The sequence below is a fragment of the Neovison vison genome, chromosome 13, assembly GCF_020171115.1.
Source record: "Neovison vison isolate M4711 chromosome 13, ASM_NN_V1, whole genome shotgun sequence".
In the NCBI taxonomy this organism is placed as follows: Eukaryota; Metazoa; Chordata; class Mammalia; order Carnivora; family Mustelidae; genus Neogale; species Neogale vison.
Genome location: NC_058103.1, coordinates 87,019,257 through 87,045,110, shown reverse-complemented (window position 1 = coordinate 87,045,110; position 25,854 = coordinate 87,019,257). Strand labels below are relative to the sequence as shown.

The following is a 25,854-nucleotide window of genomic DNA, read 5'->3' as shown; positions in this document are numbered from 1 at the left end:
TTGCCTTCTTTATATCTTCTTTGGTGTTTGTCTATTCACATTTTAAAAAATTTATTCTGAAGTACTTCACTCTTTTTGGTGCCGCTGCAAATAGAAATGTTTTCTCAATTTCTTTTCCATTCATTGCAAGTGTATAAAGCACAATTGCTTTTCATATATTGGTTTTATATCCTTCTTTTTTGGTGAACTCATTATTTGCCCTTGTCATTTTTATAGATTCTTAGGATTTTCTGTATATAAGATCATGTCATCTACAAGTAGAGATCATTTTACTTTTCCCACCTGGATGTCGTGTTTCTTTTTTTAGTTATGCTTTATTTCTTTTTTTTTCCTGATTGCCCTGGCTAGAAATTCCAGTACAGTTTTGAGTAGAAGTGGCAAGGGTGGGTTAAAGCCTCTGCCTTTGGCTCGGGTCACGATCCCAGGAGTCCTGAGATGGAGCCTCAGTCCCACATCGGGCTCCCCTCAGCAGGGAGCCCGCTTCCTTCTCTCTCTCTGCCTGCCTCTCTGCCTTCCTGTGATCCTGTCTGTCAAATAAATAAATAAAATCTTTAAAAAAAAAAAAATGGACATTCTTATCTTGTTCCTGATCTTAAAGAGAAGTATTCAGTCTTTCATCATTAAGTATGATGTTTGTGTGTGTTTTTTGTAGATGTCCTTTATTAGGTTGAACAAGTTGAGGAAGGCTTTTAGGTATATAGATGATTGGTACCTACCACTAAAAGTTCTGATTTAGTAGATCTGGGGTAGGTACCAGATGTCTGGGCTTTTTGTTTGTTTGTTTGTATAGATTTTATTTGTTTATTTAGAGGGAGTGTGAGCAGGGGGAGAGGCAGAGGGAGAAGGAGAGAGAGAGAATCTGAAGCCAACTCTGCACTGAGTGTGGAGCCCAATGTGGAGCTCCGTTTCAGGACCTGAGATCATGACATGAGCTGAAATCAAGAGTCAGATGCTTAACTGACTTAACCAGGTGAGCTGGGACCAGATATCTTTAGCTGTGAAAAGGCACATAAGAAAATAAAAGGTATATAAGGAATTTTGTCCATTGCCAGGATTGAGAATATCTGCCCTATTTTGCTTGAGGTATTTTATGCTTATTCTTTTCAAACCTGTGTTATCACTTTCATTCTTCCCCTTCAGCTGAGAACCTTGAACTTCACATTCCTGAATGTTGTATTCTTAACTCTAATTGTTTTTGGCAATAAACAGTAGCAAATGGGCTATATTGAGTAGGTTAATTTTTTTTCATACACTGGGTTTGATTAAGATATGATATTCAGATCTGTTTTACCTATAAGGAATATAAGCTATTTGATGACCCTAAGTTATGGCTAATTTCATTCCTCATCATAACAGAGTAATACTCCGAACATAATTGTTGATAATCCACATAAATTATTTTTTAGCCTCTTTTTTCCATCTTCTTTTTTTTATTTTTTGAAATCAATTATACATAGTCTTACTACTGACATTGTCCCTGTGTTCTTTCAAAACATGTAAGAAATAACTCATTTGACCTGTATAGTGAATAATAATTATTTTGCTTCTTTAGGACACCATGTAAAATTGAACCTAGTATAAACCATATTCTAAGCACAAGAAAGCCTGGAAAGGAAGAAGGAGATCCCCTGCAAAGAGTCCAAAGCCATCAGCAAGAGTCTCAGGAGAAGAAGGAGAAGATGATGTATTGTAAGGAGAAGATTTATGCAGGGGTGGGGGAGTTCTCCTTTGAAGAGATCCGGGCTGAAGTTTTCCGGAAGAAATTAAAAGAGCAAAGGGAAGGTATGTGTATTTTTCTAGTTCACAGCAAAATTTCTTGGGAATTGTAATCTTTGTCCCTGCCCATTATTTTTGCAAGCATTCCCTCTATTCCAGTGAAGCAGCTCTGATCATGGTCACCAGAAACCTCCTTTTTGCCAAATCCAGTGGCCATATTTCAGTCGTGATCCTTTTTGCCATCTTGGCTTCACTTGACACAGTTGAGGAGATACTTGTTTATGAAATGCTTCTGTTGGCTTCTTCCTTTTTGTGTATTCCCTCTCAGTTTCCTTCACTGCTATTCTTCTCATCAAAGACTTCTTCCTAAGACCCAGAACAGAGTCTTGGACTATTCCAATTATCTTTTCTTTCAACAACTATCACTAGATAATAGATTAAATACTGTTTACAAGATGGGGATTCTTGAATTTATATCTCTATCCCTGACATTTCACCTGAACTCTAAACTATCTATTGGCTATTCCAACAGACGTTTTTAAAAATTGTTTTTTTAATTTTTTTTATGTTGTTAATCACCAAACAGTACATCATTTGTTTTTGACATAGTGTTCCATGACTCATTGTTTGCATATAACACCAATGCTCCATGCAATCCGTGCCCTCCTTAATACCCATTACCAGGTTAACCCATTCCCCTCACCCTCCAATAGACATTTTTAAACTCAACGTAGCCATAATAGAATTATTGATTTCTGCCAAAAACTACACCCCAACACATGCACATTCCACAGGCTTCCCCATTTCAGTAAAAGGGAACAATATGCACTCAGTTGATTCAAACAAAAAAAAGCCAGAAGTCATCTCTGATCCCTCTTTCTGTACCATTCCCCCATATCTAATGAATAAGCCTATCAACCACACCACCAAAAAATTTCCCAAATCTTTCATTTATACTGTTCTCATTATTAATCCAAACCGCCATCTTTTTTTTTTTAATATTTTTTTTATTTATTTGATAGAGATTACAAGTAGTCAGAGAGGCAGGCAGAGAGAGAGAGAGAGGAGGAGCAAGCAGGCTTACCTCTGAGCAGAGAGCCTGATGCGGGGCTTGATCCCAGGACCCTGAGATCATGACCCGAGCTGAAGGCAGAGGCTTTAACCCACTGAGCCGGCCAGGCACCCCCTAAACCGCCGTCTTTTAGTTAGACTTTCTGCCTTCATTCTGGCCTTACTGTAGTCCATTTTGCTCAGAGAAGATGAGTTTTATAAAACGTCCAGGTCCTGTCATTACTTTACTTAAAATTCTTCAATGTTTTCTCATTGTCTTACCATGCAGTACGAACTCTACCCACACATGGTATTAGCCTCATAATATTATATGTTTCTTATATATATATATATAACATAATATATAGCCACATAACATGGCTCCTGCCTACCTCTCCAACCTCTTCTCTTACTTTTCTCCTTCTTACTTTGCTACAGTCATACTGGCTTTCTCTGGAGCTCACTTTTGAACATAGTGATCTTGTTCCTGCATTTGGGCCTTTGTGCCAGCTTTGGCCTAGAATCTTTCCCCAGATCTTTATATGACTGGCTCATTGTCATTCAGGTTACAACTTTATGAATGTCGTTCTCTTAAAATGATCTTCCTGGCTTACCCATCTTAAGTAGCTCCTGACCTCCATTCTCCTACTCAGTCACACATTTTTTTTATCACCTATTTTATTTTTAACACTGATTTCCTTATTAATTTGTGTGTCTGCATGTCTCCCCCAAACTGAATATTAGTGTCACATGGCCAAGGACTTTGTGTTATGTACCACTGACAAGTAAATGCTCTGAATTGTGCTTGGTACATCATAGATATTCTGGTTCTTATTGATTAAATAAATGAAAGAATAGAGACCTAGACCTCAAGTAGAGGACTGTGGTCCATTTATATTAATCTCAATCTGTAATATTAGCACGCATATTTAGGCCATGAACTCCAAAGACATTTTTTGACAGAATAAATTGCTATGAGGACTAATGCATCAGCCAACCTTACTGTTTCTAGCTGAGCTACTGACCAGTGCCGAGAAGAGAGCAGAAATGCAGAAACAGATTGAAGAGATGGAGAAGAAGCTAAAAGAAATTCAAACTTCTCAGCAAGAAAGAACGGGTGATCAGGTCATTTCTCTCTCTCTTTCTCATTTTTTTGTTTTTGGTTTTTTTTTTTTAAAGATTTATTCGTGTATTTTAGAGAGAAAACATGCAAGCAGAGAGAGGGACAGAGGGTGAGAGAAGGGGAAGGCAGATTCCTCACTTAGTGCTGAGCCCCGTGCAGGACTCTATCTCACACCAGGAATTCATGACCTGAGGTGAAATCAAGTCACACGCTTAACTGTACCACCCATATGTCCCCTTTCTCTTTTTTTTTTTTAATAAAACTATGCTTATTGAAACAAATTTAAACAATATCAAAGCATAGAAGATAAAAATCCTTCTAACCCCCATTCAGAGCTTCTGGTAGTTTCATAGCTATTAGTAGCAACAAAGTCCAGCAGGAAAGTAATTTAACAGGTGACCTCAAATAGAACTTGAGCCACTAAAAGCAATGCAATTTATTGACTTCTTTTTATTCTAGTCATGTTACATATCACCCAAAGAAATTTGGTATATGCTTGGCACTGCTCAGTTGAGTACAACAGAAACAGCTTATACTAGGAACGTAAATTATTAGAAAGAACTTTTATAGCAGAGATATTTTATATGGTTAGTGGTTATCTACGCAAAGAGTATGGTAAACCTAATTTTGGAACTAAAGCTTGAAAATAGGTAGGATTTTTTAGATAGAGGGACACATTCATTTTGTTTATTTAATGCAAATAGCATGAAGAGAAGATGCCTACACAGGAGACAGCAGAACTGCAAATTGCTTCAGGGTCTCAGGAAGTACCAGGAATGACTCTATCCAGTTCTGTTTGTCCAATAAATTCTTGTTCCAGGTAAGACCACATTTGGTGAAAGGGATGATGCTTATAGGAGGGCACTTAGAACCAACCTTTTACTCTAATGACTTGGTCTTTTATAATATCAAGACATAATATCTGCAAATCTCTGTCACAGCATAAGCTCTAGTGATGATGAGGGAAGACAGGGTACTGACCTTTTTTTTTTGTTGTTAAAAAAAATACATGTTTGGGGTGCCTGGGTGGCTCAGTGGGTTAAAGCCTCTGCCTTCGGCTCAGGTCATAATCCCAGGGTGCTGGGATCAAGCCCTGCATTGGGCTCTCTGCTCAGTGGGGAGCCTGCTTCCCCCTCTCTCTCTGCCTGCCTCTCTGCCTACTTGTGACACGGGGCTCAATCCCAGGACCCCGAGATCACAACCTGAGCCAAAAGCGAGGCCCAACTTACTGAGCCACCCAGGCGCCCCTCAAATATAATTTTTAAATTAAAAACACATTTTTTAAAGTGGGCTCCATGGATCCCAGCATGTGGCTTGACTTGAACTCATGACTCTGAGATTAAGATCATCGCTGAGATTAAGAGTTGGACACTTAACTGACTGAGCCACCCAGGCACCTCTCAAATATAATTTAAAACCACCCATTTCTACCACCAAGAGATTATTGCTATTAACATAAGTATATTCCTTATGTGTTCTGTTTTTTGTTTTATTTGATAAAAATGAGAGCTTACCATTTTGTTATCTGCTTATGCTGTAAATGTTACAACATCTATTATCAAATATACTTCTATAAAGCAATTTTAATGACCGAAGGAAGGTTTTATCTTAAAGAATTTAGATTGACGGTATTAGAATTTTTCTTTTTTATCTTAGAGAGAAGATTGTATTTAATAAAAAAGCCTCTTGGACTTATAAGAATTAAGTAATTCTTTTTGTGGGTACTTAGGACATGTCTTAAAACAAGTTTCTTTACAGAGAGACTTCACCTGAAGAAAACATTTGGCAAGAACCTCATTCTAAAGGTGAGTTGCATTTGACAATGTCATGAAAAACTTACCAATAACAAACACATTATGTAATATGTGGTAAATATTTTTCTTAATTATGGTAAAGGGAGTTGTAAGAAGGCAGAGGGGAACTAAGGTAGTATCATATCTTTGAGTTATGGAATTCAGTTATAAGCATGTAATTTGAGATAAGGAAGACATTTAAGAGTATTTTTGTTTTTATAAGATTCCTTGGTGCTTTGAAATGTTTAGTTTAAATGTAAATTTAAATTTATATTAACTACTGAATATCATCTTCCACCTTAGCAGTGTATACTCAGCTAAACCTATCAGTAGTATTTAGCAGCCAAGAAAGTGGTTTTTCAGAAGAAAGAAAAAGAAATGTCCAAAACTGAAGCAATTTAGGGGTACCTGGGTGGACAAGTGCCTAAGTGTTGCCTTTGGCTCAGGTTATGATCCCAGGCTTCTGGGATCAAGGACTGCGTCAGGCTCCCTGCTCATCGGGGATCTTCCTTTTCCCTCTGCCTCTCCTCCTGCTTGTGCCCTCTCTCTCTCTCAAATAAATAAATAAAAATTATTTTTTAAAAAATTATTTATATTCAAATTTATTTTTAAAAAGATTTTATTTATTTATTTGACAGAGAAAAAGAGTGAGTAAGCACAAGCAGGGGGAGCGGCAGGCAGATGGAGAGGGAGAAGCTGACTCTGCATGGAGCAGGGCGCCTGATGCAGGACTCAATCCCAGGAATCTAAGATCATGAACTGAGCTAAAGGCAGACACTTAGCCGACTGAACCATCCAGGCGCCCCAAATTTATTCTCTTTTCATTTGAAAATGCATTAAACGTGGTAAAACATAACTATCTACCTGTTAGTAGTTTAAAAAATATATAGGATATGATTAAAACCCCAACTCTAACCACCAATTTATAGGAAATACAAAGCCTGGAGGAACATGTTAAGCATGTTAAGCACAGGAAGATGTAATTGGCAAAAAAAATCCAGGTTTATTGGGCAAACAACCTAGTTTCTTCAACAGAAAATTACTAAAACGACAACAAACCCTAAAGAATCAAAGTGATTTAGGAGGCGTTTCAACCAGTCACGATATATGAATCTGCATTCTCACTTCAGACTTTCTAAATAATTTTGGTAAAAAGCGAATCTTCTGATTGGATATATGATACTCAGAAATTACTAATCTTATAGGTATGATTATGTTTTGAGATTATGCTTTTTTGAACGAACCTCTTTTAGAAATACATACTGAAATATTTACAAATGATATGATGTCTTAGATTTGCTTTAAAATAATTCAGAATTGAGTTGGGTTTGGAAAGTAGTAGCAGTGGTGGGGAATAAAGATGAGACACATTCATGTTTAGGTAACTGTTATTAAATATCTCTACTTTTATATGTTTTAAATTACTCATTTCATTCATTTATTTATTTATTTTAAAGATTTTATTTATTTATTTGACAGACAGAGATCACAGGTAGGCAGAGAGGCAGGCAGAGAGAGAGAAGGGGAAGCAGACTCACCTCTGAGCAGGGAGCCCGACGCAGGGCTGTCCTGATCTCGGGACTCTGGGACCATGACCCAAGCCGAAGGCAGAGGCCTTAACCCACTGAGCCACCCAGGCGCTCCTGAAATTATTCACTTTTTTTTTCTTTTTTTGTTTTATTTACTTGACAGACAGAGATCATGAGTAGGCAGAGAGACTGGCAGAGAGAGAGGAGGAAGTAGGCTCCCTGCGGAGCAGAGAGCCCGATGGGGGGCTCGATCCCAGGACCCTGGGATCATGACCCGAGCCGAAGGCAGAGGCTTTAACCCACTGAGCCACCCAGGCGCCCCCAAAATTATTCATTTTAAAGAACAGATTACCTTTCTGCTTCCAAATAGCACAAAATATTAATTGACCTAGATGTCTTGAAGAATAGGCATTTACTCTTAAGAGCATAAATCTGTTCTCTTTTTCTTTAGGTCCCAGTTTACCTTTCTCCATTTTTGATGAGTTTCTTCTTTCAGAAAAAGAAAACACCAGGTTTGAAGTTTTTTGTTTTGTTTTGATACTTTAAAGTCTTCTATTATTATAAATAAGGATGCATTAAGGGCTACTGTTATCTATATGAACAGAAAAATAAATTATGTGTTTTTTTGCAGTCATCCTGCAGCTCCCCCACGGATTTTAGCCCAACGAAGACCCCTTGCAGTTCTCAAAACTTCAGAAAGCATCAACTCAAATGAGGACGTGTCTCCAGATATTTGTGTAAGGAACAGTATTCCTAAGTTAATATAAGCAGACTTGAGAATTGTTTCATGCAGTTCTTACAAATTTAGGGTTAAAATTAAAATAACAGGCTTCAAATTTAAGCACATGAAAAGATGCTTAACATCTTTAGTCATTAGAGAATGTAGACCAAAACCACAGTGAGATAGTACTTCACATGTACTGTGATGACTATAATCAAAGACAGAAAATAACAAGTGTTGGTGAGGATGTGGAGAAATTAGAACCCTCATAGTGCTGGTAGGATTATAAAATGGTGCAGCCACTTTGGAAAACAGGTTGGTAGTTCCTCAAAATGTTAAACATAGAGTTACCATATGTATGACCTAACAGTTCTCTCCTAGGTATATATCCAAGACAATTAAAAACATTTTTACATTTTAAAAAATTGTACGTGAATGTTCATGGCAAGATTATTTATAATAGCCAAAAGATACTAGCATTTATCCTATAATTTCACTTGTTATAAACCCCCTTATTTATTTATATTAATACTATTACTGTTTTTTAAGAGTATCCACACCCAGCATGGGCCTTGAACTCACGAGCCCAAGACGTAGAGTCATCTGCTCTACCAACTGAGCCAGCCAGATAGCCCTGAAACCCTTTCTTAAGTATATGCGTGTAACCTACCAGGTGTTAAAACAACTGTTGCTTCTGGGGAATAGTAGTTGAAGTAGAGATGAGGGTCAAGTGCAAGAGGGAGACTTTTTCACTATATATCCTTCTCAACTAGTTGACTTTTTAAACCATATACATATATTACTTTGAAAGACAAAAGAAGGCACTTGAGTGGCTCATTTGGTTGTGTCTGACTCTTGGTTTCAGCTGAGGTCATGATCTTGAGGTCCTAGAATCGAGCCCTGTGTCAGGTGCCATGTTCAGCTAGCACTTTGCTTGAGATTCTCTCTCTCCCTTTGCCCCTCCCCTCTGCTTGCACATGTACTCTCCCTTAAATAAATAAATCAATGTTTGAAAGACAAAGGAATATTTTTTAAATTTTTCCATTTTTTTAATACTTTATACTCCATCTTTTCTACAATGACTGTGAATTATCTTTAAGAAATAAAATAAAAATTCAACATTTGGCATAGAAAAAAACTTAAAAGCTAGGAGGATAGCAGATTATTAGAACATTTTCTAGGTCAAAGCCAGAAGAAAAATAGAATTACTCCTCTCGTTTTTAGGTGAAATTGGTTGGGAAAAAAATTATCCAGTATTTTTCCTTTGTATGGCATTTCCTCACAGTATACTTTTTGATAATACATAGTTTGCTATTTTAATGATATAAAACCTTTTCCCTCAAACGTTATGATGTGCTTTTTAAAATTATCTTTTCTAGAAATTCTTATACTCTACTTCCATACCTTACATCAAAAATCACTTATCTAATGTTTGTCTCTCTGAATAAAAAAGGTAGGTCCTCTAGATGCTCACTGAAATATTTCAGCTAAACTTCACGAATCTTTTTTCAGGATGAATTTACAGGACTTGAACCCTTGAGTGAGGATGCTATTATCACAGGTTTCAGGAATGTAACTCTATGTCCTAATCCAGAAGATACTTGTGACTTCGCCAGAGCAGCACGTTTTGTATCCACTCCTTTTCATGAGATAGTGTCCTTGAAGGATCTCCCTTCTGATCCCGAGAGACTGCTGCAGGAGGAGGATCTAGATGTGAAGATCTCTGGGGACCAGCAGACTGCTTGTGGCACCATCTACAATCCAACTCTCAGCACCAAGAAGCTCAGGTAATTGATTGTAGGTTGCACAAGCCAGACTGTCTGAGTGATCTCATATTCTGTGTGTGCTTATCAGTTGGAGCAATCATTTATCAAGTTCTCACTACCTGCCAGGTTCCATGCTAAGTGCTTTACATGACAGTGGGACTCCCCGTGACAAAGTGATGGTGGTGTTTGGTAATTGATTTGAGTATGAGGGTTAGAAGAAGTCAATTTTGATGGTTATGAGACTGAGAGCCCCAGGAGGATTCTGGTGTCTTTGAGGAAACTTGGTAAACTATGCCATGGGGAGACAAGGAGGCATTTTGTTTTTCCTTTAATATTGTTTTAAATAATGGTAGTATAGCTTGATACTAATTTCAGATAGGCTAGAAGTGTACTTTTTTTTTTCTTTTTAGATTTTATTTATTTGAGAGAGAGAGAGAGATCATGAGTGGGGGGTGGGGCAGAGGGAAAAGTAGACTCCCCGCTGAGCATGGAGCCCTATGTGGGACTTGATCTAGTGATCCTGGGATCATGACCTGAGCTAAAGGAAGGTGCGTCACCGACTGAGCCACCTGAGGCACTCAGAGTATACTTTTTTAAAGTATCTTTTAGGGGTGCCTGGGTGGCTCAGTTGGTTAAGTAGCCGACTCTCGATTTTGGCTCAGGTTATGATCTCAGGATCATGAGATCAAGCCCTGGGTCGGGCTCTGTGTTTAGCATGGAATCTGCCTGAGATTCTGCCTCTGCCTCTGTCTCTCCCCCGCGCTCTCTCTCTCTCTCTCTAAAATAAATATAAATAAATAAATAAAATCTTTTTTCAAAAAAGAGAATCTTTTAATGGGGAGGTGGAAATGAATAAATGGTATGAAGAAATGGTGTAGAGAGCCACAGACAAAACCTTTTGATGTATTTGTATTTAAAAGTTGGCTAAGTTAAACAAATAAATGTTGGTTTTAGGAATATTCTTTAATGTGCCAATTTGTGCTTTTAAAACTGCATTTTATTTTATTTTATTTTATTTTTTTCCAATTTATTTATTTTCAGAAAAACAGTATGCATTATTTTTTCACCACACCCAGTGCTCCATGCAAGCCGTGCCCTCTATAATACCCACCACCTGGTACCCCAACCTCCCACCCCCCCGCCGCCACTTCAAACCCCTCAGACTGTTTTTCAGAGTCCATAGTCTCTCATGGTTCACCTCCCCTTCCAATTTACCCAAATTCCCTACTCCTCTCTAACGCCCCTTGTCCTCCATGCTATTGGTTATGCTCCACAAATAAGTGAAACCATATGATAATTGACTCTCTCTGCTTGACTTATTTCACTCAGCATAATCTCTTCCAGTCCTGTCAGTTTAAAAATTTTTGTCCAATAAACTTTTTATCACATTTTTGTTAGCATGTTTTCATCTTGAGTGATTCGGGTTTCCCTTTTTCTTTCTTGATCTTTTCTTATTAAAGAATAAACTGTCTAGAGAAAGGATAAACAAGAAAAAAGTACCTCAGTCAGTGTTTCTCAGTAGTATAGAATAGATTTAGATTAGGCATTTGCTATTGATTAGATAAATAAAGCATAAATTTAGGAAATCTAATGCTCAGCATTGACTGTCAACCAGGGTAGATAAAGTCACCTAAATTCTGATTATAAATCTATATCTGTTTCAGGAAATTAATGGACTTTGAAAATTAGACTAAAGAATATTAAATAAAATAACAGATAAAGTGATATCTATTATCCCTATGAGAACTGACTCATTTGTGCTTCTTTCAGCCCAATTATCGAAGACAGCCGTGAAGCCACACACTCCTCTGGGTTCTCTGGGTCTTCTGCCTCAATTACAAGTTCCTCCTCCATCAAATGTCTTCAGATTTCTGAGAAACTGGAGCTTACTAATGAGACTGCAGGTAGCTTCATACCACTTGTAAGCAAACCTCCATACCCGTGTTTACTGAACACTTACTTATCTCAGCAAACTGAACTATGTGTTTTTTTTTTCTGTAGAAAAAAAGTTCCCATAAATTGTACAGTTTCTAGAATGAATCAGTATTAATTGAACACCATAAAAACCTGAGGTAGATGAATTTTGTTAGGTTAGCCATGTTGATTGTACAATCTGGTGTTTTTTCCTCTCCTCTGTTTATAACACCCATTTTAGGTTTTGGGGGTGAGGGGGTTTTTGGTTCGTTTGTTTGTTTTCAACTTTTTTTCCCCCAGACAACCCTACTCAGTCACCCTGGTGTCCCCAGTATCGCAAACAACTACTAAAATCTCTAATGGAGCTGAGGGCCTCTGCAGAGTTTTTTATAGAAGATAGACCAATGCCTAAGTTGGAAATAGAAAAGGAAATTGAACTGGGTAAGTATCATTGAACACATGAGGTTTTTTTGTGTGACACTGTAGAAGTAAGTTATTATTTGTACTTGAGCCTGTTGCTTGAGCACAACAAATATTTTTAGAATCTAAGAACAACATTATAGGGGTACCTGGCTGGCTTATTCAGTAGAACATGCAACTGTTGATCTAGATCATAAGCTGGAGCCCCACACTGGGTTTAGAATTTACTTAATTAAAACAAAAAACAAGAAAACTCATGTATTAAAAGAAAAAAAAAAGAACAAAAAGAAACAACATTATAGAGGTTGACACACTGATAAGTTCATGTTCTAGTAACAGTATGGATTCTGTCTTCCCCTCTTTCAACTTTTAACAATGATTTTGAAAAGTATTCTAATTAGCTGTTAACTGGCAAATATAAAGTACCTTTAGCCCTTAAACCAGGAAGTAAAAGCTAAGGGGCTGTACATATTCATAGTGATCTTTAAATGGAATCAAACCTTCTCAACAGGTAATGAGGATTATTGCATTAAACAAGAATACCTAATATGTGATGACTACAAATTATTCTGGGTGACACCAAGAAACTCTGCAGAGTTAACCATAATAAAGGTAGGACTGATTCTTTGTCATTTCAGTTACCTTGTAAAAAATAATGTGGGTTGAAGCAGTAACTTTGGCCACGTGGTACCATCAACTCCCTTGAATAGTCCATAAGCTTTCTGATAGAAAAGTTGCTGAGAAATTTAAAAAAATCACTCAGCATTGTGTGCCAGGATCAGATGTCAAAAATGAGAGGCAATTGTGTATATCTCTTAGAAGTCCAAACATACTAAATATTCTACCAATTCTATCTTTTTGAGGAAATACCCTGAAATTTTCTGGCCTGCTCCAATCCGGAAAAATTACATCCTGGGCTCTCTCTCTCTCTCTCTCTCTCTCTCTCACACACACACACACACACACAAACTCAGAGTACTACCTTGACATTTCCATTCTCCATTTTCCTAGGGAGTCGCATTACGTCTTTCTTATATTGGATGCCCAGTAGTATTGGCTCCCATTTTTATTTCTTTCTTGATTTAAGCCTTCACATTTTAGTAGTCTCCCGAGAAAGGATGCATGGGTATAAATCTTTTTGAAATGTTTCATGTCAGAAAATTTTTTATTCCACATCTTTACTGGATTGGTAGTTTGAATACTGGAATTCTAGGTTCAAAACTTTTTTCCTTAGAATTTTGACAATAGCTTTATTATCTTTGGGCTTGCGGCTTGGTTTTTAAAGTCTTTTGCCATTTTTTGTGTGAGACTATTTTTCCCTCTCCCTGAATCCTTGTAGGATCCTCTGTTTGTCCCTAGTATTCTGAAATTCCACAAATACATCTTTTGGTAAAAATCTATTATTGCCCATCTGCTAGACACTGAATGGCCATTTCAATGTGGAAACTCCTTCAGTTTTGAGAAATTTTCTTCAAAGAATAAATTATTTCTTCTTTTCAGTCTTCTCTGTTCTCTACTTCTAGAATTCCTTTTATTAGGATATAGGGTCTCTTAGAGATCCTTTAAAAATCTTACTTTTTTTCTCCTTTTCTCTGTCTTTTTGCTTTACGTTCTGAAATGTTTTGTCAACTTTATATTCAGACTTGTTATTGGGTTTTTCATTTCTTTTGTCATGTATTTGATTTGCCAGAGCTCTTTTTTATTCTCAAAATTTTCTTCTTTATAACATTCCGCTCTTCATTTTAAAGGTGGAATATTCTTTCTCTGAGTGTATTTGCGAGGGTTTAAATTTTTTTTCTCCTTGCATCATCTGTTTCCTTTTGTCTGTTTTGAACTCTGTCTTTCATATTAGAGGTTTTCTTCAAGACTTTGACTCTATTCATATTTAAGTATGAGACTCTAAAAGCTAATTGAAAGCTCTATGTATTTAGGACCTTGACAGCTGTTGGGCCTCACAGTAAGACGATCTTGCTTGGCCATTCAATAAAATGCCTCAATTCTTGACACCTTTTCTTTTGAGCTGATCAGATTCTTCACAGAAAACTTCTAATATCTTTCTTGGAGCACATAATCCTGGCTGCTAGCTTCTTAAAAGCTAAGTGGGAAAATTAGTCTGGAGAGTGGAGGGGTAGACAGGTACATCTTAACATTTGAGGTATAAACTTCCCCCACCCCTGTCTCCCTTAAACAGTCCCTGGCAACCTCTAGCCCAGAGCCCTTCTGCTTTATACTTTCTAGGGGTAAACTTTTCGTCTTCTAGAATGGAGGAGAGGCAGTTGTTAGGCTGGGCTATAGGAGCAGCAGAGGAGTCTGGGGTTTAACTTCCTCATTAATAGAATTCAACCACTCCTGTGTTTGTTCCTTCTCCACCTTATTTCTCTAGGTAATTGGTGTGATCAGTTTTATACCATGGGGAGATGGTCCTGTGGCATAAATTCAGTTGTGCTCAGCTTTCTCTACTGCTAGAATCAGCTTTCCTTGGGTCTGCTAAGTGGATTGTTACCTCTTACTATACTCTTTCCAGCTTTCAGAATTTGTTGCTGCTGTGTTTTTTACTATTGATTTATGACTTTTAAAACATTCCTTTACTACTATTTCTGTTGGGGTATCATAAAGGCTGGAGGGAATGTTTTGAATCCACCAACCATAATCAGAGATTCTAATAGCTCTTATTTTTAAAATTTCTTGCAGGTATCATCTCAACCTGTCCCATGGGACTTTTATATCAACCTCAAGTTAAAGGAACGTTTAAATGAGGAGTATGATCATCTGTGCAGCTGTTACCAGTACCAAGATGGTTGTATTGTTTGGCACCAATATATAAACTGCTACACCCTTCAGGTTTGAATAATATAAAAGCATTATCATTTAAAGCCCTTAAATAGAAAGATTTGTGCTCCATTTAGCAAAAGAATTAGTGCAAAATTCCTGTTAATCTTCTAGAAATAGACCAATTAAATTATAAACTTGAAGCATTGATCATTTTCCTTTCCCAAGTTGTTTTGGCCAAAAACTTCTTTGGTACATTTTTTCTTAACTTTTTATTATGTCAGTTTTCTTCTTTTTTCTTAACATTTGTTTATTTACATAATCAGTACACCCAAGAAAGATGGGGCTCGAACTCATGACCCCAAGACCAAGAATCCACACTCTACTGACTGCGCCAGCCAGGCCACCCCATTATGTCAATTTTCAAACAGACAAAAATAGACAGAATTGGACAGTGACCCAGTAATCTAACTATGATCGTCATCAGCTCATGGCCACTCTTAAGTTAAATTCCTGGTGTGATAATTCCAGTATTTTTTCCATGTCTGGTTTTGATATTTCTCTGTCTTTTCAGATTGTGTTTTTGGCCTTTTAGTTTATCATATAAATTTTCTCTTTTCTTTTTTAAAGATTTATTTAATTGAGAAAGAGTGCATGTGCGTGTGTGAGGGAGAGGAGGGGCGGAGGGAGAAAATCTCTAGCAGACTCCCTGCAGAGTGCAGACCCCTGTGTGGAGCTCCATCTCACTCACCCATGACCTGAGCCAAAACCAAGAGTCGGCACTTAACTGACTGAGCCACCAAGGCGCCCCTAATTTTTCTTGACAGACAGGCATGATATACTGGGTAAAAGGACCTGCTATAAATTGGCCTTTAATAATGTGGTGATAAGGTTTGAGGGGAAGGAAAGCATTGTATAGTTCTGTTATGTTCTTTTATAGTGAGCCTATGCCTCTGGACTGTGTTCCTCCCAAGAATTTCACCTCTCTTAGGTGAGACATGATGGCTAGAGCAGGCTGGCATTGGGTTATTTCCCTTCCCCAGGTCAAGTAGGCTCAGATAATACTCTAGCAGGTTAGGTCTGGTTAACTGGTTTCTCCTGATGACAGAGTTTAAGAACAGTGCCTGTAGCCTATTTCAAAATGGTTCCTCTTCCCCTCCACCTCTGGAAGCACAAGGAGAATTTTTCTCCAACACTTATTGTGAGAACCTGATCTAGCTCCTAGACATAAAACTCACAGAAGTGTGAGGAACCCCCTTTACCACTGCCGCCACCATGCTTATAGATCCTAGAAGAGTTGATTTTTCAGTCTGTGGCAGAGTGACACAGAGTGGCAACTTCCAAACTCTTTACATAAGGAATGGTCTATTTTTGCTACTCTTGGTCTATCTATGCTATCCCCCAGTAGATTATTTTTAGAACCCAAACACAATATATCATTTTATTCTTTGGAGTGTTTTTTGTTTTTTTAAGGTTTTGTTTATTTATTTGAGAGAGAGTGTGTGCAAGCCAAGGAAGGGGAGGAGCAGAGAGGGAGGGAGAGGGACAGACTGTGCTGAGGTCAGAGTCCAACTCAGGGCTTGATCCCAGGACCCTGAGATCATGACCTGAGCCAAAACCAAGAGTTGGTCGCTCAACTGACTGAGCTACCCAGGTGCCCTTGGAATGTTATTTAGATGGTAATATGTATTTTTTAAAATGGTTAGAATGAGGGTATTTTGAAATTACCATTTATTGTGGGCCTGGTTAATCCTTGATGGTCTTCATCTATTATTATTGTTTTTTTTAAGGTTTTATTTATTTATTTGACAGAGATCACAAGTAGGCAGAGAAGCAGGCACAGAAAGGGGAGGAAGCAGGCGCTCTACAGAGCAGAGAGCCCGATGTGGGGCTTGATCCCAGAACTCTGGGATCATGACCTGAGCCGAAGGCAGAGGCTTTAACCCACTGAGCCATCCAGGCGCCCCCTCTTCATCTATTATTTCATTAAGTCCTTATAGTATGGGATATATATATATATATACACACTATTTATACTATATACTATATAAGAGAGCAGTGTTGTTAGAACTGAGGCAAAGACCCAACCTATGAAAGCCAGATTCTAGTAGAGAACAACAAGGAGTACAAAGCAGCAACTGATAAGGTATTGAGGGTAAGTACAGTCACCCCAACTTAAGAAATACTGAATTTTCTGTCCTTTGGTTTCTAGGATCTTCTTCAACACAGTGAACTTATTACCCATGAAATAATAGTGTTAGTTATTTATAACCTTTTGACAATAGTGGAGAAATTACACAGAGCAGAAATAGTCCATGGTGACTTGAGTCCGAGGAGTCTGATTCTTCGAAACAGGTTGGTCCTTTTCATTCTCTTAAAATTCTGTCAGCTTTCTCTTAAAATACGGATAGTTTCCATTTCCTTTTGCCTCTTGACAAATGCTGTATTGAGGAACACAGTATGTTAAAGTATTTGCTATCTAAAAGTAAATAATCAAGGTGAATGGTTTGAAAGAGTTCAAAGAAAATACATTGAGGAAATACATTAATTCAGAAAAAAAATTAACCACTCTGAGTATTGTGATGATTCCTTACAAGAAGAGATATAAAATATGATTCCTTGGAGGAATGTGACTTAGATTTGGTAGTCTTTCTCTGCGTGCGGCCAGTATGGATTGAGTGAGGGTGCTAGCAAAACCAAGGCACTTCTTGGCTTCAATACCAAAATTTAAGTCAGGCCAAACTGAGGTCATTGCTAAGAGCAGTGGCTAAACCAGAGTGCAAATGCAAACTATGCCAAGGAAAGGGGCTTAGAGTTCCAGTTAAACCCAGTTAAGCCATCAAATTCAAGGGTATCATTCTGTGCTGTGGAGGTATGTGATGGGATTAGTCAAAGCCTACCCTTAAAAATATAACATCTCGCACTGATACTCATCAGGGATTTGAGGGAACTGAGGAAAGCAGAGACAAAAGGAACACAAAAATAATTCATTTTTTCTCTCACACAAATAGTTTATGTCTCCTTGGAGAGTACTTTATTGCATGGAATAGATAAACCCAAGGAAAATATAATTAATAGTGAATTAGTGTTATTAGGTTTTCTTTTATCTGTTTTGGGGGTTAGGAAATAATGGTTGGAATTACAGGTAAGAGAGAATATGGTGTTAAATAAAAACAGGATAGTTTACAGTAGAGGTGGCATCTTACACAAAAACAGCCTTTTGTTGTTTCAGTTAAACTCTGAGAAGGAGGACTCTGAATGACCCTTGGAAAGCCTAATCTACAGTAGTGAACAAGAAAGGCTATGACATCTATAAAAGCTTCTAATTCTTCCATAGTTCTCATCAGTGTGTAAATCATTGCTATTGTACCTATTAATGTGTCTAGTATAAGACACTTCCAGTACTTGTTTTATATAATAACTATAATATGATAAATGTTCTGTGGTGCCTATACATTATGGTTTAGATATCCTTGTATCACTAGACTAACCTCAACATTCCCCGCTTAGCTGGACACTGCCACTGCCCTTACAGGTGCATTTTCATAGCTAACCACAGGAGGGAGCTGTTGGCATAGCTAAGACACACCTGCAGTACCTTTTTTTCCCCCCTTTTTTTTCCTCCTTTTTTTTTTTTTTTTTTTTTTTTTTAAGAGCAGCTCTGCAGCTTCTTTCATGGCCTATTTTTATTATCTCTTTCTCTTAAATCTGGGCTTAGAATCCACGATCCCTATGATTATAATAAGAACAATCAAGCTTTGAAGATAGTGGACTTCTCCTACAGTGTCGACCTTAGGGCACATCCTGATGTTTTTATCCTCAGCGGCTTTCGGACTGTACAGATCCTGGAAGGACAAAAGATCCTGGCTAACTGTTCTTCTCCCTACCAGGTAAGTGTAAAACAAGCCTGAGCAATTATGGGGAGGGTTTCTTAATCTCTTTCTTCCATGGATAAACCATGAAAGATAGTATTTACTGATATAGTCTCCCCTGGAATCGATGACCTAGTTTTCAGATATCACCAAGTCAAGCAAAATGTACCATTTTTGTGTTACAACACTGAAGACTATACACATACACGTGCAGACACATGACTAACTCAGTAACCTAAGTATCAGGGCCATTTCTATCACTCATCTATGTGATCTTCTGTAAGTAATTTTCTATAATCTTTGTAAAATAAGGCTAACAATCTGCTCTGTGTGTATCAGAATTGTTGTGAGGGTTAAATGTACATAAAAAGATTACAAGTGTTAAGTGCTTTATGTGGTAGTGTTCTATACAAAGTCCCTTCTGACTCATCTCTGGATATTTGGCATTTGCTGATTGAAAATGTAGCATGAACTTGAATCAGTCACGTGGATCACATATAGATCACAGCTAGAGTCCATGCACATTCAGTAGGTCTACAAATTTGAATTTGACAGTCTGTATAGTTTTGTTCTTCAGGATAATTTTGTTCCCATCTTTTGTTCTTAAGGGTAATTCCCAGAGTTAGCTTTATAGATCACTTCTTTGGGGATCTTCTCTCTTCATGGTAGGAGTAGGGAACAGTTTACTAAAATGTATGTCATAAAATAAACTTCAATACTATAATAACTTTCTGCTTTCTACGTAAAGAAATTGCCATGATAGTAGCAGAGAAATATTTTAGCTGATGGTGCTTTTTGTGATTTCAGGTAGATCTGTTTGGTATAGCAGATTTAGCACATTTACTATTGTTCAAGGAACACCTACAGGTCTTCTGGGATGGGTCCCTCTGGAAACTTAGCCAAAATATATCTGAGTAAGTACTGGCGATTTCAGGGTCTTTGCCTATCCAGATAATTTTCTTTTACTCTTGGGTGCCCTCTGCTCGGGCGGCCTTAGTTTTCTTAGTCCGAATGCCATGATTCCATTAATTTCAAACAGTTTTCGTTAGTGTGTCAATGGAGCATCTAGTGCAGAAGCAGAACAAAGGAACTGCTAATTAAAAATAAGAATCATACTATTCAGACTTTAGGACATCTTTCTGGACCTAGATATATCATATAGACTGTGACTATGGTATGGAAGCCTCTCATTCTAGAAGTGTTAATAGAAACATTTCATAAGAATAATTTTATAATCAATTGATGTTAGTCTAATAGCACTTTTTAATAGCTATTGTTATCAAAGTTAATAAGCATCTCTTGAAGAGAATTAAATTTCTCAATTATATACTAATTTTAGGCTATTATTTATTTAATGAGTAGGTAGAATCAAAGCAGAGAACTGAATTCTCCTTGGAGATGTAAATGCTCCCTTAATAAGAACTGCTTGGTCTCAGAACCTTAGTATTCCCTCTAGCCAACTCATAAAACTTATTAAATATCCCATGGTCCACTTTAGCTTATCATAGCTAATAACCTCACAGAATAAGCTTACCATATACCAATTAATTGGTATATTCTTTGGCTTAAAAAAAAAAATAAAAACCACTATTGAGAATTTAACACCCCTTCTCCATTCCCCCTACTCCCAACAAGTGAATTGTATTTTTTCTTTATTTAATTCAGAATTTGGTCAGTCTCATATGTCTCTGAAATATACTTCTAAAATGGGCTTTAAATATAATGTAAGACCTGTAGGTTAAATTCAGGTATCTCCACTTAGCTGTGGTCCTAGGTGGGTGTAACACAAACAAATAGGTAGGGACAGCTGGGGTTTCCTAACAACTCTGCCTTGTCTGATAATACAAGCTTCTTTGGTTAAAAGAAAACAAGGAAGTTAAACATCGTAGACATAAGCAGTAGTTACTTTAGTCAAGCTTAGGATTCTCGGAGGATTGTGAAGATAATAAAACTCTGGGCAGGGGAGAAGGAGAACTGCAGCCTGTCTAATGACCTAGACTTTAGGAAAGTTAGAGGAGAGGAGCAAAATTCACTTTTCTTTTTTGTAGAGCAGTGCTACATCTTAGCACATAGAGGAAATGTGTAGATTCCCAACAGAGACTTATGGGAAGATTCTCCTCTCTTTTTTATTATCGTATTATGGCTCTCCTCTCTTTTATATAGTTCTGCCTTGGGCTTTGAAAGGATTACTTGAGTTCTAACCCTAGACTTCTAGCCGTTACCTTAAATCAGTCAGTGCATAATGTAGCACTGATTTAAATACAGAATTCTTTTATATGCCTAATCTTGATGGAAATGGTTTTATGTATTTTTAGGCTAAAAGGTGGTGACTTGTGGAATAAATTCTTTGTACGGATTCTGAATGCCAGTGATGAGTCCACAGTGTCTGTTCTGAGGGAACTTGGAGCAGCAATGAGTGGGGTGTTTGATACCACATTCCAAAATCACCTGAACAAAGCTTTGTGGAAGGTAGGGAAGTTAATCAGTCCCGGGGCTTTGCTCTTTCAGCAGGATAGGCAATCAAATCTCTCACAGATTCCTGCCTAAAACCAATGCTTGTATTGTGGAACACTGGACCTGTGTATGCTATAATTTAATTTAGGACATGTTTAGATACACTACCAACGCATTGCTACTTTTTAATAGAGCTATATTTCTAGTAACTGGCATTTTTAACATAGCACTATATCTGTTCTTGACTTTGTCTAACAAAGAACTGTTTTATTCTAAATGGACTCCATATGAATGGGTGCCTTGTTGTCATTTAACACATTTATCTCTACTTTTCCCTGTACATTTTTCTTTTGTAATTTGTGACATATACCCTTATGATCACTCTGTATTTTTTTTTGATCACTATGTATTTTTAAGTAATAAAATAGTATTTGTTGAATTTGTGCTTCTAACATCTCATCTACTTTTTGCCAACTAAGGTAATAAATGGCTTGATTTCGCAGACAAGAGCTGTTTTACCATGGAAATTTATATATCCTAGACTTGGAACTGCCATGATAGAATCATAACAAGACAGAATAGCCAACCATTCCTTTGGGTGTTCCTGACCTTCCACTAATGGTCTAAATTTAAAAGTATATAAAATGATTTAATATAAGGCCAAATTTTCTTAAATTTCAAGTGGCAAAATTGTTCGTTCTATTTCTATTTTAATGTTTTCATTTTTTTTATCCACCAAACTCTTTGGACTATTTATATAATCTCATGGTGTTGCAGCTTCTGGGTCTCTTGATTAAGACCGTAGCTCTAAGAAAGGAAGAGAAAAGGTTTTGAACAGGGTGTAGCAACCTTTCAGAAATGGAACAGTCACCATTCTACTACCTGCAGAATAACTTGGTGGGGCAAGTGTTCATAAAGGAATGGAAGGAACTTTTGATTGGGAGATTTGAATAGTTAGAGGCCAGGATAAAAAGATAACTTGGAAGCATGTAATAATCTGGGAAAGACTAGATCTAGAGGAAGTATTAGACCCCTCAAATAGAAGCATAAATTATACCTGGCTTTGGGCATAGGGAGGAAAACTGGAAGAAAGGGCAATGAAAATGATCAATTCCGTATCCAAATATCAAAATTCTCATCTCTGCCTCCCTCCATTGCTGGTGCCTGATTTTTTTTTTTTTTCCCTTTACTCCAGTTGTCACTGTTAGTGCTCTAAGATTGCTGGAAAGCAGAAAATTCTAAGTATATCTCAACTAAAAATATTTAAGCACATATAGTTGATGCACTGAAATATAACTTGAATCTGAAAGATAATCAACTTAGAAAATTTTGCTCTTAGCCAAAATACAACTTTTCAAACATTTTCATGTTTGCTTCTCATACAACTGATGATGTAAAATTATAAATTTGTGTCTTTGATGTAATTGAGCCCTTCTTTCCCCTATGCTCTCCTCATTTCTTTCTTTCTTTTTTTTTTTCTTTTTTAAAGATTTTATTTATTTGGGTGCCTGGGTGGCTCAGTGGGTAAGCCTCTGCCTTCAGCTCAGGTCATGGTCTCAGGGTCCTGGGATCGAGCCCTGCATTGGGCTCTCTGCTCAGCAGGAAGCCTGTCTCCCCCCCACCCCACCCTGCCCCGCCTGCCTCTCTGCCTACTTGTAATCTCTCTCTTTCTCTGTCTCTCTCTCTCTCTGTTGAATAAATAAAATAAAGAATCTTAAAAAAAAAAAAAAAAAGATTTTATTTATTTATTTGTCAGAGAGAGAGAGAGAGCACAAGTAGGCGGAGTGGCAGGCAGGTGCAGAGAAAGAATCAAGGATCCCCATGTAGGACTCGATCCCGATCATGACCTGAGCCGAAGCCAGCGGCTTAACGGACTGAGCCACCCAGGCGTCCCATGCTCTTCTCATTTCTTAATCCACCATTTTGACACATAAAATCCTTAATCTGAGGATGGACAGTAAATTTAGATTCTTTCTTAACATAGGCTTAGCTACTAATTAGTGACTTCTTCAAGAACTTGGCAGCAAGATGGAAAACCCAAAGCTCTGTCTCTGAAAGTCAGCTTTGAGGAGAGGGAAGAGAATCTGGGCAAGTTCCTTTATCAGAGAACTTGCCAATGTTTTGCCACCTCTCCCTCCATTCCCCATCCCCTCCAACCCTGACCGTTCTTTGTAGTGGAAGAAAACAGTAAGGACCTGTGATGCCTTAGTTTTCTCTTTGCCTGGGCATAAAACCACAAAGTGTTTCCATTTCCCTTGTATTTTATGCTTGTTTGTCTTGGAAGAAGGAAGCTTTTGGCAGAAGCTTCAAATGGTTCTTATTTCTTGTCTCACTAAGGCAGAAGTAGCATAACAATGGACCTGGCGTGTGAAACAGCTGAAAAGACAGGATTTTTACTTTTCTTTGAAAAGAGACCATGGAATGCATAGAGCCTCCCCATTCACGAAGTCCGCATCCACTAATTTTTACTGCTGTTAGAGCCTTCATCTTCCTGTGCTGCTTGAATAAGAAACCTTCCACCCAACTCAGAGTGCTTTAACTGATGCCAAAGCTGAATCTGGAAATAAAAAGGTTTTTCTATAGCATAGGACTTTAGACTGTTAGTTGAGCTATTATCTCAAGGTAGATAAGAAAGCCTTCCAGACAGCGCAGGGCTCTCTGGAAAGACCCTTGATGGGTTTCCTAAAGTCTTTAAGCAAAGACACCAAAGAAAGGCTTCTTTTCTGTTGCATTGGAAAATGGAATTCTTCCAACTGCACCCTCTCTTCCTAACATGCCAAAATTTGCTGCCAGTCTCTAAAATTAAGACTTCCCTAGTGAGAAAGATGTATTTTAAAAACTTTTTTTAATATAGAAACTTCGACCTTAACGAGGTCCTTGGTTCCACCAAAGACAGAAGAAGCTATGAATACTTAACAGGACAAATGTTTCATTTTCAAATCCGTGTGTGAGAAGATGGGGCATTCAATAACTGGTGCAGAAACAATGGGTTAGAGTTTGAACTCTCGCCAGTGCAACCACTGGTTCATACCTTTGTGCAAATTACAAAAAGGCCCCTTCCTCTAGTGGATTCTGTACCTCCTGGTGCACCGTAGCCTTGCTGGATTTCAGCCACCACATAGCCTGTCAGCCTGCTGCCCTTGTTTGCACAGCCGTATACAGTGGGCTTGCCTATGTCACTGCCTGTCTGCAAAACCATCTCAGATAGATCAAAAGTGTTAATGTAAGAAAATGAAAAGGTAAAATATTAGGGCGCCTGGCTGCCTCAGTTGGTTAAGACCCCGACTCTTGGTTTTGGCTCAGGTTGTGATCTCAGGGTCCTAAGATCAAGCCCTGCATTGGGCTGCGCACGCATGTGCACGCGCGCGCACACACACACACACACACGCTCAGTGCAGAGTCTGCTTGAGAGTCTCTCCCTCTCCCTGTGCCCCACCTGTTCGTGCTCTATCTCTAAAATAAGTAAATAAATCTTAAAAAAAAAAAATACATATATATATATATATATATATATATAAAATACTAGATGACTTTGTGACCTTTTGTCGCTGTGATGTAAAACCAAGATATAGGCAAGAAGATTGCTATTTACTACTATAGTAGATAAAAGCCAAAATCGAATATAGCTACCTATCTCCCATCCAAAGAAAAACAAACTGAAAATAACTTGCAACATATATTTGCATCATCTTTCACTTGCATTATCTCAAGTTCTCATAACTGATCTTTATGCTTCCCTACCCATCTCCAGTCATAACAGAAACTTATCACAGCCTGTGAGACCCTACCAGTCTGTCCCACTACCCCCTAACCTCTTCCTTGACTCTCCTTTTCCTCCTCATGCCTCTTGAACCTGTTCGCCTCCTTGCTCCTCCCTGAACATGTCAACTATTTTCTCTCTTTACGGCCTTTTGCCTGCCATTTTTCTGCCTTTATCTTCATGTGGATTACTCCCTTCAGGTATCCTCTCAAATCTCCACCTTGACAGAGGTCTTCCTTGGCCATTCTGTTTAAGCAGCATTCCCCCTCCCCCCACACATACTGCTGCTTTCTGTCCCTCTTTATCTGCTTTGTTTTTTACAAAGCACCTATCACAACCTCCTGTGTGTGTAACTTTCTTTTTTTTTTCTTCAGCCCACTACTAGAATTTAACTTCCTTAAGGGTGGGGATTTACTTTGTTTCCTGTTTTAAGCCCAGCATCTGAATGAATAAAATATGACAAAGCACTATCTGACCCTAAAGTACAAAGAACTCTTTAAAATTTTTTGAAAACCAATAGAAATAGACAAAGGATATGAACAATCCATTAAAAACATTTTAATGGCCCCAACTTACCTGAGCTGTTCACCCTTCATTCCTAATTAAATCGAATGCAAAATAAACCTGAAATTTTTATCATTCACATAGGCTATAGTTGAAAATTGTGTTTGTGATGGTGAAAGGAAGCAGGTGCTCGTATATTATTTGAATTACTAGCTGGAGTGCAAACTGTACCTTATCAGAAGGTGATTTGGCAATATTTATTAAATTTAAATATTCCCTCTGGCTGAGAAATTTTTTTAAAAACATATCTTTTTTTTTTTTTTTAAGATTTTATTTATTTATTTGACAGAGAGATTACAAGTAGACAGAGAGGAGGCAGGCAGAGAGAGAGAGAAGCAGACTCCCTGCTGAGCAGAGAGCCCATTGTGAGACTTGATCCCAGGACCCTGAGATCATGACCTGA

General features: G+C 37.8%; 1 protein-coding gene across 1 annotated transcript in view; it reads left to right on the top strand.

Moving 5' to 3' along the window:
* BUB1B (BUB1 mitotic checkpoint serine/threonine kinase B) overlaps nt 1–21,566 on the top strand; it is a 48,403-nt gene extending 26,837 nt beyond the window's left edge. Inside the window, exons 9-23 of the mRNA XM_044229878.1 lie at nt 1,553–1,782; nt 3,779–3,891; nt 4,594–4,709; nt 5,648–5,694; nt 7,663–7,723; nt 7,843–7,948; nt 9,445–9,719; nt 11,469–11,602; nt 11,913–12,053; nt 12,544–12,644; nt 14,724–14,873; nt 17,014–17,156; nt 18,520–18,691; nt 19,481–19,587; nt 20,989–21,566. Of these exons, the coding sequence (XP_044085813.1) occupies nt 1,553–1,782; nt 3,779–3,891; nt 4,594–4,709; nt 5,648–5,694; nt 7,663–7,723; nt 7,843–7,948; nt 9,445–9,719; nt 11,469–11,602; nt 11,913–12,053; nt 12,544–12,644; nt 14,724–14,873; nt 17,014–17,156; nt 18,520–18,691; nt 19,481–19,587; nt 20,989–21,220 (2,128 nt within the window). The 3' untranslated portion in view covers nt 21,221–21,566. The remainder of the gene's footprint in view (nt 1–1,552; nt 1,783–3,778; nt 3,892–4,593; nt 4,710–5,647; nt 5,695–7,662; nt 7,724–7,842; nt 7,949–9,444; nt 9,720–11,468; nt 11,603–11,912; nt 12,054–12,543; nt 12,645–14,723; nt 14,874–17,013; nt 17,157–18,519; nt 18,692–19,480; nt 19,588–20,988) is intronic.
* Nucleotides 21,567–25,854: the final 4,288 nt, after the last annotated feature.